This window comes from Ovis canadensis, chromosome X, assembly GCF_042477335.2.
Source record: "Ovis canadensis isolate MfBH-ARS-UI-01 breed Bighorn chromosome X, ARS-UI_OviCan_v2, whole genome shotgun sequence".
Taxonomy (NCBI): Eukaryota; Metazoa; Chordata; class Mammalia; order Artiodactyla; family Bovidae; genus Ovis; species Ovis canadensis.
In genome coordinates this window covers 21590196-21603665 of record NC_091727.1, presented here as the reverse complement: position 1 = coordinate 21603665, position 13470 = coordinate 21590196, and the positions used below count along the sequence as shown (strand labels likewise).

The 13470-nt window shown below is 40.7% G+C and overlaps 1 protein-coding gene across 4 annotated transcripts in view; it reads right to left on the bottom strand.

Annotated features, from left to right (window-relative positions):
* Positions 1-13470, bottom strand: part of PHEX (phosphate regulating endopeptidase X-linked) — a 209309-nt gene that overhangs the window by 68290 nt on the left and 127549 nt on the right. For all 4 annotated transcript variants that reach the window (XM_070291452.1, XM_070291453.1, XM_070291454.1 and 1 more), the window contains one exon: positions 3099-3176. In XM_070291452.1, the coding sequence (XP_070147553.1) occupies positions 3099-3176 (78 nt within the window). The remainder of the gene's footprint in view (positions 1-3098; positions 3177-13470) is intronic.

Genomic DNA, 13470 nt, shown 5'->3' with positions numbered 1-13470 from the left:
AACTTGATCAACTAAACACTGTGAATGAGCCCTGAATGCTATCTTATTGGATTAAGGCTTGAGACTGTTCCATCTGTGCAGCCTCTTAAATCAATTTCAGGCACATGGATATTATATGTGTTAATCTGTAATGACTTCTCCAAACCAAAATAATTTACTATCGGAAGGGAAAATTGAAGAAGCTATAACTAACACTTCTAGAGTGCTTCCTGTGTGCCAGGACCAGTTCTATATGCTTTAATTATGTTAACTTATCTGAGCCTCCTAGCAGCCCTGTAGGCAGGGACTGGTCATGGACAGAGTTGGTGATGGACAGGGAAGCCTGGTGTGCTGCAGTCCATCAGGTCACAAAGAGTCAGACATGACTAAGCAACTGAACTGCATTGAACGGAACTGAAGGCAAGGATTATTACTATCTCCATTTTAATATGAGGAAACTGAGATGAGTAAACTGAGGCACAGAGATATAGTATAACCTACCTCAGGTCGCACAGCTAGAAAACAGAAGAATAGTGATTTAACTCCAGACACTTTGATCCCAGGATCCATGTTCATAACCACTACAACAAACTGCATCTCAAATCTTCTCATCTGCATTCTTTTTTAAAAAAATATGTATTTTTGGCTGTGTTGAGTCTTAGTTGCAGTGCACAGGACCTTTCACTGCAGCAGTGCAGGCTTCTCTCTAGTGCACACAGAGCACATGGTCTCAGCACTTCCAATGTGCAGGCTCAGGAGCTGTGGTGCACAGGCTTAGCTGCTCCATAGCATGTGGGATCGTAGTTCCCCAACCAGGGATCGAATCCACGTCCCCAGTATTAGAAGACGGATTCTCAACCACTAGACCACCAGGGCAGTCCCCTCCTCTGCAGTCCTGACTTGAGATGTTTGCCAGTCACATGTAATTCTCCAGGTTCTCCTGCTGAGGTACTTTGTGACCTGGTGATACTCTTCTTAGCAACAATAGTTCTCATTGCTGCTAAGTTACAGCTATCATTTATAGGGAGATGACTTATGTGCCAGACATTATGCTAGGTGCTTTTACACTTAATTAATCTCATTTAAAAGATGCTTGCTCCTTGGAAGAAAAGTTATGACAAACCTAGACAGCATATTAGAAAGCAGAAACATTACTTTGCCGACAAAGGTCCATCTAGTCAAAGCTATGGTTTTTCCAGTAGTCATATATAGATGTGAGAGTTGGACTATAAAGAAAGCTGAGGGCTGAAGAATTGATGCCTTTGAACTGTGGTGTTGGAGAAGAGTCTTGAGAGTCCCTTCAACTCAAGGAGATCAACAGTTCATCCTAAAGGAGATCAGTCCTGGGTGTTCATTGGAAGGACTGATGCTAAAGCTGAAACTCCAATACTTTGGCCACCTGATGTAAAGAACTGACTCATTTGAAAAGACCCTGATGCTGGGAAATATTGAGGGCAGGAGGAGAAGGGGATGACAGAGAATGAGATGGTTGGATGGCATCACCGACTCAATGGACATGAGTTTGAGTAAGCTCCAGGAGTTGGTGATGGACAGGGAGGCATGGCGTGCTGCAGTCCATGGGATCGCAAAGAGTTGGACATGACTGAGCAACTGAAATGAATCTCACTTAATCTTTTCAACAATAATAGACTTGGCTATTATTATCTCCAGTCTTTAGATAACGAAAAGGAAGCCAACTGAAATTTAAAAACTTGCACAAGCTCAAATAACTAGTAAGTGGAAGTGCCAGAATCACTCCAAAGGCTGTGCTCTTACCCAGTTAACAATATGACCTCCATCCCTTCACTCATCTCAACCCAACCAGCTCTGGGAAAGCAGTTCCCATCCACTCTTCAGCTCACTCCTCTGTTCCTCCAGCAGGGGTGCCTGACAAGAACCCTGCAAAACCCATTCTCTGATTACAAGCAGAGTTCCCTAGACCCAGATTTCAGTCCTGGCTCTGATGCTTGGAGGGCACTGAGGAAATCAATTAACTACTTTGAGTCTCTATGGCCTTTTCTGCAATACCCAGATAAATACCATTTATTTCACAGGTTCAGTGTGGTGTTTAAAAGATAATGTACATGAATGTGGCAAATGTGTCAGTATCTTTCACCATCATAGTCATAGTGAGATTTTTCAGGATCAAAACAATGTGTAATAAGATGGGCTGTCAGAGCTCTGGGATACTGTGAAGCACAATTATTTTCCTCTACAGCAACTAGATCAATACTTTGGAAGGCCATATCTTGGGAGCCCAATGGAGAAACTTTCAAATTAAAGTTTTCACTCACTTTTGGATGATCTTATAAAATTCCAATGTTCATGTACAAAGTTAGGATTGCTTGTTAAACCACAATCTCAGGAAAGAGCTACATTACAGAACAATAGTTATTTAATTAATTTTTTAAAACTACTTTTTCAAGAAAATCTAGTGAGTGGTAAAAAGAGCGGGTTTTGTGATGAAGAAAAGTTCTTTGCCAGAATTATCTGTAGGAAAGCAAGTGACAGTGGTTATGACTAGAAAGGCCTGCAACAAATGTATCTACTGAAAAATATATGTCCCATAATATTAGAATAAAAATGATTATTTCTCCATCAGAAACTTACTATAAATATACAGTCCAATTCACAATAAATTATAGAATCATATGTATATGCACTTAGTTTGCCAAAACACTCATAAAGTTTAATGAAGTTAACTCACAACAGGCAAGATTTATTACTAATCATTTACTATGAACGAAGCACATAGACTATTTAACAACAAACATCATATATTCACCATTAGAACATGTACATTAATTGTAAAATATTCAGTTTTCTTAACTCTTTCCTTTATGATCAAATTAGACCAAATCCAAAACCATTTGCTTTATGGTACCCACTCAGGTACACATTCTTTCTGACACTTGCTTTATTGTGAATCTGCTCTGAATCTTATGATATGTGTGGCATAATGAGGCTCATATCTAGCCAAGGAATGAATGAAAAGTTGGTGCTTTATGGCACAACCAGATTTAATTGCCTAGACTTGGGTTAGTAGAAAGGCATGAGACCAGTACAACTTGCCAGGAGGAAAAAAAAAAAAAAAGAAATATAGTAAATTTAGCACTTACTGCCTTGAGGTCTTCATTAATGTGAGTATCATTCATTATAAACTCAGGATAGCCAACTTTTGCCAAAACAGCTCTTGCCTATAAAAAGGGGAAAAAAAAATGATGTCAGAATTTCAGCACTTAAGTCATTAATAATCACAGGATGTAAGAATGTAACCTTCATCTGAAAACTCTATTTACTGAATATCTACTATATGTAATCAACTGTGAAGGACAAGAAATTTAAAAAAATCTAAGTCCCTTCCCTCAATATGTTAAAAGTATAGTGAATGTAGCAAAGAACTATATAATTGAACATAAAGGTTTAGATACAGACAATATTATCTATAAATAGATAACTGCATTTATAGACAATATTGTTAATGAAGTCCAGAGCAGATACTATTTCCTCATGGGGAAAATGCTTAATGGAGAAGGGGATCAAACTGAGTCTCAGAGAATGGCTGGGATTTCAAAATGCAGAACTAAGAGGAAGGAATTCCAGGAGAGAAAACAGCAGGGGCAAAGTCAAGGAAATGAAAAACAAAGCGTACGCCAGAGAGAGGGTGAGTAGTTGCACGGAGCTGGACTAGAAAGCACAAATGGTGGACAGAAAACAATGCAGCAAAATCAACTTCGACCTGTTCCCACGGTTTCCCAAATGCCATGCTGAGAAGTCTGTGTCTGATTTCACAGACAAGAGAGAACAAAGTATTTTTAGCAGCAATAAAATGAGTCACCCTTCAGTGAGATTATCTGTGCAACCCTGGGAATGATGGCTAGGATGCCAGAAAAATTTGAGGGAGGGGGTCTAGACTAATTGAAGATGCATCATAACCATCCTTTTGATAGACATACCACTTATTCCCTGTTTTGCAGGATACAGGAAATGGATAAAGGAAAAAGCCGTCTCAGGTACATACAAGGAGGCTCCACAGCAGGGATGGGCAAACTATGGCCTCTGGGCCAAATCTTCTCTCTGCCTCCCCACCCCCCAGCTGTTTCTATAAATCAAGTTTCACTGGCACAGAGCCATGCCCACTCATCTGCATGACTCATTTAGATGGCTGCTTTTACACTATAATGGCAGAGTTGAAGAGTTGGGAGAGAAACTCTGTGGTCCACAAAGTCTCAAATATTTGCTCTCTAGCCCTTTACTTTAAAGAAAAGGTTTGCCAACCCTTGCCCTCAAGAAACTGTCTCCTCCAATCCCCCCAATTCAGGGTTTCACCAAAACGAAAGAACAGCTTACTCAAAGAGTAAGTACAATGGCAGAGCTCTGGCCAGATCCCTTTTATCACTTCAGCACATCTCTCTCCAGGATCTCTGTTCTTCCTTTCTAAAGGCAAGCACCTGAGACTCTGAAGGCCTGCCCCAGGGTTACTAGGACACCTTCTGTGCACTCAAAACAGCTCCTTCCTTGCGAGTTTATCTGCCTTGCGCCCCCAGCTCCACTGGCGGCCAAGCAGCCCTCAGCCAAAGACTGACTATAGCAGGAATGTGAAAGTCCAGCTCCTTTGCTTCAGTTCAGGATGGAGTATAAGGTATAATTTGCGTGCCAGAGTTCCCTGCAGGATCAGACTATCTGAGACTTCCCCTGAAATGGGACCTGGGTCCATCTCTTACCCTTCCCAGTCTGGCTTCCCTCTTTCCCTTGCTGGCTTCTCCTGGGAGCACTTGCTGAATAAATCATAAATCATTTGAATGTGAATCCTCATCTCCAACTCTGCCTCAAGAAGACCCACTGTAAGACACCAGGCAATCCCAAACATATTGATTTTATTCCAGCAAAGCTAAAACCATTGCCCTTTGCACACTGCTCTTAGTAATGAGTCTTTTTTTCTTTCAACCCTTTCAATTTTCCTTACTCAAGAAAGATAGTACGTTTTCTTTATCTTCCTTGAGATAATTCAAATATTAAATGTCAGCAGAAACTTGAAACTCCAGACTCGGAAAAGATTTTACAAGTGCCATAGGACACAGTCATAATGGTTTTGCTATTCCAGACTCAAATATAGCACAGATCAAATTTTGTCTTCAAAGCCCTGTGAGTTACACTGAAAGCCTGATGTGACCCAGACAGCAGATAACTAGAGGTTACAGCTCTCCCCCAACACCGAACAATACAGCATATGTCTCTAGGTTACCTTCTTCCGAAACTCTTCTAATATTTCCCTCATTGTGTTTAATTCCTCACTGTGTTTTATCAGCTAACCACAAGTCATATATATAACTATAACAAATAAAGAGCTCCAGATAGCGTCAAAAAAAAAAAAAAAAGGAATATACAAGCTGAGTCATCCACAATTGTTTTCTGAACACCGCTCTTTCCATAGCATGCTGGTGAATTATGCATTGTTTTTCAAATCTCACACTCTGGGTCCCCCACTGCACTACAGAGCTTCACAGAATATATTACCTTCTGCACTGTATATGCAGGTCATTGAATCCTTTTTTATTATTTAGCAATACCATGATTTGAAGAGAGCCAGAATAGAGGTATAAAAAAATCTCCATTCATCTGCTAAGAACACAAAGATAAAGTAATAATACTAATAGCAACACTGCCAACACTGGAAAAGAATACTTCTTCCCCCAAACTGTGCTGTGTTGTTATGCCTCTATTCAAACTCAAGTCATCCCTGCCAGTCAGCCTGTTGTCACTTCCACATCTTCCCACCCCATCCCATGCTACTCTCCCCTGAGAAGCCTCCAAACCCCATCTCCCCAGGCCCCTTGGGACCTGGCTCCAGGTCAGACTTTGTGAATGAAAAGCATTCACAGGAGACAGGAGGAGTAGAGGAGGAGACACCAGTTATTCACTCACAGCCAGTAGCTCTGGGCAGGCATGGCGCATCTGCAGGTAGCAGATAGAACACTTGGCCAGCAGCTCCCACACGCTCTCTGCAGAAGACCCCTATGGGTATGAGCAGCAGAGACCATGGGCAGGCTCTACACTTCACTGCTCAGCCCTCCTGATGACTGTATAAGCCTCCAAATCCCTGTGTTACACACCTTTCCGCTTGACACACTTAGAAGGGCACCCACTCTCCAAATAAACTCTGAAAGACCCTTTAAAGCAAATAACTGATGGACATCACTTTGTAATTTTTCAAGAATGGGAAGAAACGAGGCACCAACAGCTTGATGGCAAAGCATTAGTGAGGCAGGCCTGAAATCAATTACTCCATGGGTTATATGGAAAAGAAGGAAAGGCAAGGGCCACAGCAAATACTGAGAGAATGAGGGGATAGATGGATAACAGACTGCACGTTATATCCTGCAAGAAACATTTCCCAGGCTGTTTGTGGCTGATCAAAAACTCCAGAGTCTTCCATAACCAGTACGTGCATTTAGTTCAGTTGAGTCGCTCAGTCGTGTCCCACTCTTTGCAACCCCATGGACTACAGCACACCAGGCCTCCCTGTCCATCACCAACTCCCGGAGCTTACTCAAATTCATGCCCATTGAGTTGGTGATGCCATCCAACCATCGCATCCCCTTCTCCTGCCTTCAATCTTTCCCAGTATCAGGGTCTTTCAAATGAGTCAGTTCTTCACATCAGGTTGCCAAAGTATTGGAGTTTCAGCTTTAGCATCAGTCCTTCCAATGAATATTCAGGCCTGATTTCCTTTAGGAGGGACTGGTTGGATCTCCTTGCAGTCCAAGGGACTCTCAAGAGTCTTCTCCAACACCACAGTTCAAAAGCATCAATTCTTCGGTGCTCAGCCTTCTTCACAGTCCAACTCTCACATCCATACATGACCACAGGAAAAACCATAGCTTTGACTAGACATTACTTTGTTGGCAAAGTAATGTCTCTGTTTTTTGATATGCTGTCTAGGTTGCTCGTAACTTTTCATCTTTCCTTCCCATTCTTTAGAACTCTGCATTCAAATGGGTATATCTTTCCTTTTCTCCTTTGCTTTTTGCTTCTCTTCTTTTCATAGCTATTTATAAGTCCTCCTCAGACAGCCATTTTGCTTTTTTGCATTTCTTTTTCTTGGGGATGGTCTTGCTCCCTGTCTCCTGTACAATGTCACAAACCTCATTTCATACTTCATCAGGCACTCTATCAGATCTAGTCCCTTAAATCTATTTCTCACTTCCACAGTATAATCATAAGGGATTTGATTTAGGTCATACCTGAATGGTCTAGTGGTTTTCCCTACTTTCTTCAATTTAAGTCTGAATTTGGCAATAAGGAGTTCATGATCTGAGCCACAGTCAGCTCCTGGTCTTGTTTTTACTGACTGTATAGAGCTTCTCCATGTTTGGCTACAAAGAATATAATCAATCTGATTTCAGTGTTGACCATCCTGTGATGTCCATGTGTAGAGTCTTCTCTTGTGTTTTCGGAAGAGGGTGTTTGCTATGACCAGTGCATTTTCTTGGCAAAACTCTATTAGTCTTTGCCCTGCTTCATCCATACTCCAAGGCCAAATCTGCCTGTTACTCCAGGTGTTTCTTGACTTCCTACTTTTGCATTCCAGTCCCCTATCATGAAAAGGACATCTTTTGGGGGTGTTAGTTCTAAAAGGTCTTGTAGGTCTTCATAGAACCATTCAATGTCAACTTCTTCAGCATTACTGGTCGGGATATAGACTAGGATTAGTGTGATATTGAATGGTTTGCCTTGGAAATGAACAGAGATCATTCTATCATTTTTGAGATTGCATCCAAGTACTGCATTTCGGACTCTTCTGTTGACCATGATGGCTATTCCATTTCTTCTAAGGGATTCCTGACCACAGTAGTAGATATAATGGTCATCTGAGTTAAATTCACCCATTCCAGTCCATTTTAGTTCGCTGATTCCTAAAATGTCGACGTTCACTCTTGCCATCTCCTCCCTGACCACTTCCAATTTGCCTTGATTCATGGACCTAACATTCTAGGTCTCTATGAAATATTGCTCTTTACAGCATCAGACCTTGCTTCCATCATCAGTCACATCCACAACTAGGTGTTGTTTTTGCTTTGGCTCTGTCTCTTCACTCTTTCTGGAGTTACTTCTCCACTCTTCTCCAGTAGCATATTAGGTACCTACTGACCTGGGGAGTTCATCTTTCAGTGTCCTATCTTTTTGCCTTTTCATGCTGTTCATGGTGTTCTCAAGGCAAGAATACTGAAGTGGCTTGCCATTCCCTTCTCCAGTCGACCATATTTTGTCAGACCTCTCCACCGTGACACGTCCGTCTTGGGTGGCCCTACATGGCATGGCTCATAGTTTCAGTGAGTTAGACAAGGCTGTGGTCCATGCATTCCTATCCCTTATTCACACAGACCTCTAGAAAGTGCTGCACATGACAACTGGACTGCCTTCCTTAATAAAGGAGGCTTAAATGCTCTTTACTACCTGTGTGACAGTGAGCAAACTATTTAACTTTTCTGAAGCAAATACCGCCTATTAGCTATCCAATATCCACACTCCTTCTTAGGGTTGATAATGGACCCAACAAAAAACTGTTGCATCATCCAGCTTCCTTTGCAGTTAAAGGTGGCTACAGGATGAGATTTTGGCCAATGACATATAACTAAAGGTCCTTGTTGCACTGCCAGGAAACTGTTTTAAAAGATGAAGACTCAGCTGGCATGTACTCTTTGCTTACAGTCCAGGGTTTTTCAGCCTTAGCACTATTGATATTTCAGGCCAGATTATTTTTGTTGTGAGCTGTCTTGTGGGTTGTAGGATGTTTAGAAGCATCTTTGGCTTCTACATACTAGATGCCAGTAGCAACATGCCTCACAAGTCATGACAACCAAAGATGTCTTCAGATATTGTCAAATGTCCCCTAGGGGTAAAACTGCCCACTTGGTAAGAACCACTGCTTTAGCCATATCTCTTCTTCCTTTCCACAATGCTGATGCAATGGCAGAGATAAGGCAGCCATCTTGTAATCACAGGGCAACAAACATGAAGAATAAGTCTACATGCTAAAAATAGTGGAATAAAGAGTTGGTGCCATCTGGAGTCCACCATATCAGACATGAACTGCCTCCCTTTCCCCACTATGACATGAGGAAAATAAACTCCTAGTTATCTGAGGCATTATATATCATGTTTTATATCACCTGTAGCTCAGTGTAATACTAACATGGTATCCTTTTCATGAGACATAGCCTGAGGAAAAAAGCAGTACCTATACTTCATTGGGTTATCTGCAAGAATTCACAATGACATGGCATATGAACCACATTTTTATGCCTTGGTCCAGAGTACATGATGAATAAATTTTGGCTGTAGTTTATACAGAGAAAGTAGACACATAATGTCTTCCAAGGATCTGGAGTAGCGCTGTTATGTACCTGTCTGGAGGGTCTTTCAAGGGAACTCAGGCCAGGTTAAATCCTTAACTAAATACCTTGATTACCAGAGGGAATAATGTCACTCTTTTTAGTCATAGGTCAAGTTTTAGGGACCCACACAACATAGTAAGAGAGAAAGGCTGTTGAAGCAACCCTGCAATCAGTGGAGAGACAGATGGGCCCATGAGATTCTTGGAGCACAGTAGAAGATTTCTTGAGCAAAGCCAGACTCTAAGCATGAGCCAGGAGAATTCAGGCTGCTCGCATTCACCCCAAATTCTAAGGACTCTTCTGAGGGCCACTATTGGCACACCTCACAAAATGGACCTAAGAAACATTATGAACGCTAATCTTAGCAAAGATCAAAGAAAAAGCTGCCATTAGTATTCACCATCTTGGGTTCTGTTTTCCCATCCCTTCTCTTTCCTGTATCCATTCATCCCAGTACCCAGGCCCTGTGCGGTCATGCCTTCTGCTCTCTGATCATATCCAACACTGGCCTTTCACAGCAATATTCTATGTTCCAAAGTCATCTCCCCTTTCCCATCTCATCAATCAAAACTGTTATTCCCTCAAGGCAGCTGTCACTGGGCCTCTAATTTGTAATAAAATGTGAGTGACTAACAGCAATCTAATGTATTGACTCTAAAGAAATATCTGTATTTAAAAGAGTAGTTCATTAATCAAAGTGAGAAATCAAATTAGAAGGGAGGTTTCTGTAGCTGAGGGAACCTTCTTTCTGATACTACTCAAATCAGGCTAATGGGCTATTCCATTTAATCCTCCTTGTGTTCTCCACATGGAACACAGTGCTGGGCATACAGCAAGTGACCAATGCTCAATAAACACTGATTTTCGTAATGTGTAATTTAGTTGATAAATCCATTCTGATCAATGGCAGTAATCATATCAGAAAATATAAAAGGTTATAGTTTAACACATGACCAAAAACATCATTCAATGCTGCTCCCATTAAGGCATATATTTCCATATAAAGAGATCTTACCGAAAGAGATGGAAAATGAGGGGAAAAAAGAAAGACACTTTCTGAGAACCTAGGAAACTGTCTGGAAAATGCAGCAATGTTTTAAATCCCTGGGACTAACTCTTGATGGGAACCAAAAGTGTATTTTTTTAATATAAGCTATTTCAATCAAACAACAAATATTTATTGATAATGCCCTTGAGGCTCAGGCCTCTCCTCAGTTCTAAAGGAATATAAAAATATATAAGATGAGCCATAGTCTCACTGTATTTGTATTAAAAGATGGAAGAGGAACATTCTATGCCAACTTGCTGTAATCGCTACTATGAAAAATGAGCAGTAGGCTTAATTATCTGAATCTCTCTGTTTCTCAGTTTCCTCATCTGTAAAATGTGGATAAAAGTACTTCTAATACCAGTGTAGTGAAATAGAGAGTTGAAAGAAGTGTTTGGATAACAAAGGAATTGGGAAAGTATAATTTTGGATTACCTAGATCAGGGATTAATAACCTTTTTCTGTAAAGGGCCAGATGGTAAATATTTTCAGTTTTGCAGGCCATATGGTCTCTGTCACAACTATTCAACTCTGCATTATACCTGGGAGAGCAGCCATGGACACCACATAAATGAATGGCTGTAGCTGTGTGCCAATAAAACTTTATTTATAGACACTACTGAAATTTCAATCTCACATCACTTTTATGTAACACGATATATGCTTTTCTTTTGACTTTAATTATTTTAATTGGAGGATAATTACTTTACAATATTGTGGTGGTTTTGCCGAACATAGACATGAATCACCCACGGGTGCACATGTGTCCCCCCGTCCTGAGCCCCCCACCCACCTCCCTCCCCACCCCATCCCTCTGCGCTGTCCCAAAGCACCAGCTTTGAAGGATCGTCGTTACCATCTTTCTAAATTCCACATATAAGCGTTAATATACAGTATTGGTATTTCTCTTTCTGACTTACTTCACTCTGTATAATAGGGTGACTTTTTAAAAACCATTTTAAAATGAAAATCCTTTCTTAGCTTGGGGACCATACAAAAACAGGCAGCATGCTGAACATGGCTCAAAAGCCATAGTTTGCTGGGCTGACACAGATAATTCAATGAGGATAAACTGTTCACTGAGTTTCCTCAATTAATGGCATGGAGCCTAGTACACAGTAAGTGTTCAACATCACTTGCTAAAGTGATCCATGCTGAACAGAGTGGGGTGTGTGTATATGTGGGCATGGCTTAGCTATTTTTTTTTGTTTTTATTTTGTTCTTTGCTATTACTAGCATGTACATGCAACAAATCTTAGTTGCTTGGGAGTTTATTCTGTGCCCTAAAGTTCTTAGAACTAGAACTTTAAAAATCACAATTAATTTTTGTGAAGACAACAGACAGTTCATGAAGATTATTACTTTGAGAGAGAAAGAGAGAGAGAGAGAGAGAGAGAGAGAGAGAGAGAGAGAGAGAGAGAGAGAAGCTATCATAAATGAACCCAGGAAGAGGAAAAAAAAAACCTACAGGGAACACTGAAAACTTAAAACACAACATGACTTAAACTCTCAAGTCACCCCTCCTTCCCAGAATTTTATACAACAGCTTGATAGTGCTACTGGGAAGAACAGAACCAAACAATCCTACTTTGACTATGAGCTCTGAAACAATATGTAGTTTTTACACAGATGACCAAACTGATTTAAAGATAGGTCACTTGACTGCTTTATCTGGACTTTTCAAAGCCACTAAGTATTAAGCTGATCGGCAGAATCAAGACAGAAAGCTCATTTGTTTTAATCCCTGCTGACTTGGCTATTTAGGAGAGTCAGGAAAATTCTCAAACATCTTGCATGTACTACATCAAAGGAATCATTTTAATCACTTAATGCAACAGCTTTGTGTTGCCTCTGTAGTTAAGTCACTTAGCATATTTTTTCCTTTTTTTAATTTAACTAACTTAAGGGAAAAAATGGAACAACTGATGATCAACTGCCCTTTTACAAACAATTTATAGCACAACTTTCTTATGCCTGCAACGGCTTTGAAAGCTTCAGTTGGGCTTAACCATGCCAAAGTCTCATTTTCCCTGATTGAGTTCTATAATAACTATTAAACATCAATCACAATTCTGAGCTTTAAGCACCGGAAGTTCAGGAGATTGTACATGAATTACACTATCCTTCAAAACAATAGCTATTTCCATAATGCCAAACAAATGACTGACTAGTGTAGATGTCTTGGCTGAAGATATGATCCTAAGCAGAGCTAACAGTATTGATGAAAATTAGCCTGGAGAACATGTTTTAATATCCTTTGGGGCTTTCTGGATTCCACAAATAATAACAACTCAGTTATCTGACAAATCAAATTTTAGCTTCTTGATAAGAATGGCAATGATTTATTATGAGTCTTCAAAAACTTTAATTCTGCAAATTGCTTTTGGGTGGGGTTCCCAGGTTCATGCATCACGTGGAGGGGAAGACAGATAAGCGCCCCCATGAATCATATGGCTTTTTAAGCTCAAGTCACAGTTCTGATTGTATAAGAGCTGGAAGACTGGAATGCTCAGATCTCAGGTCTTCCACCCTTAACTCTGCCTGAATCATGTCGCAGTATAGTGGACAATGGCCTTCTCAATCCCTGGGTTGTAAAAATCCCCTGGAGGAGGAAATGGCAACCCACTCCAGTATTCTTGCCTGGAGAATTCCATGGACAGAGGAGCCTAGTGGGCTACTGTCCATAGGGCCTCAGTGAGTCAGACACGACTTAGCAACTTAGAATATAGTAGACAATGCCCCCTTCTCTCCGATATGGACAATATTCCAAGAAGGCATGTTCCCAATTACAAAGCAGCTCCATCCATCTATCCATCTTCTCCCTTGAAAATGCCTATTCCATTTGTCTTGAAGTTGGGCAGTTTTTCCATTCCAAAACAGGAAACTACTCTGGTACAGGTAAATGGTCATTTAGCCACACTGGGACTCAACTGTTTCCTGGTATCATGGTGATAGCCCTCTCCCTTGAGTGAGCCCTGTACCCAACAGAGATTAAAAAAAAAAAAAAGAACATTTGGATTTTCTTTGTAAATAGATGGAGCAGGG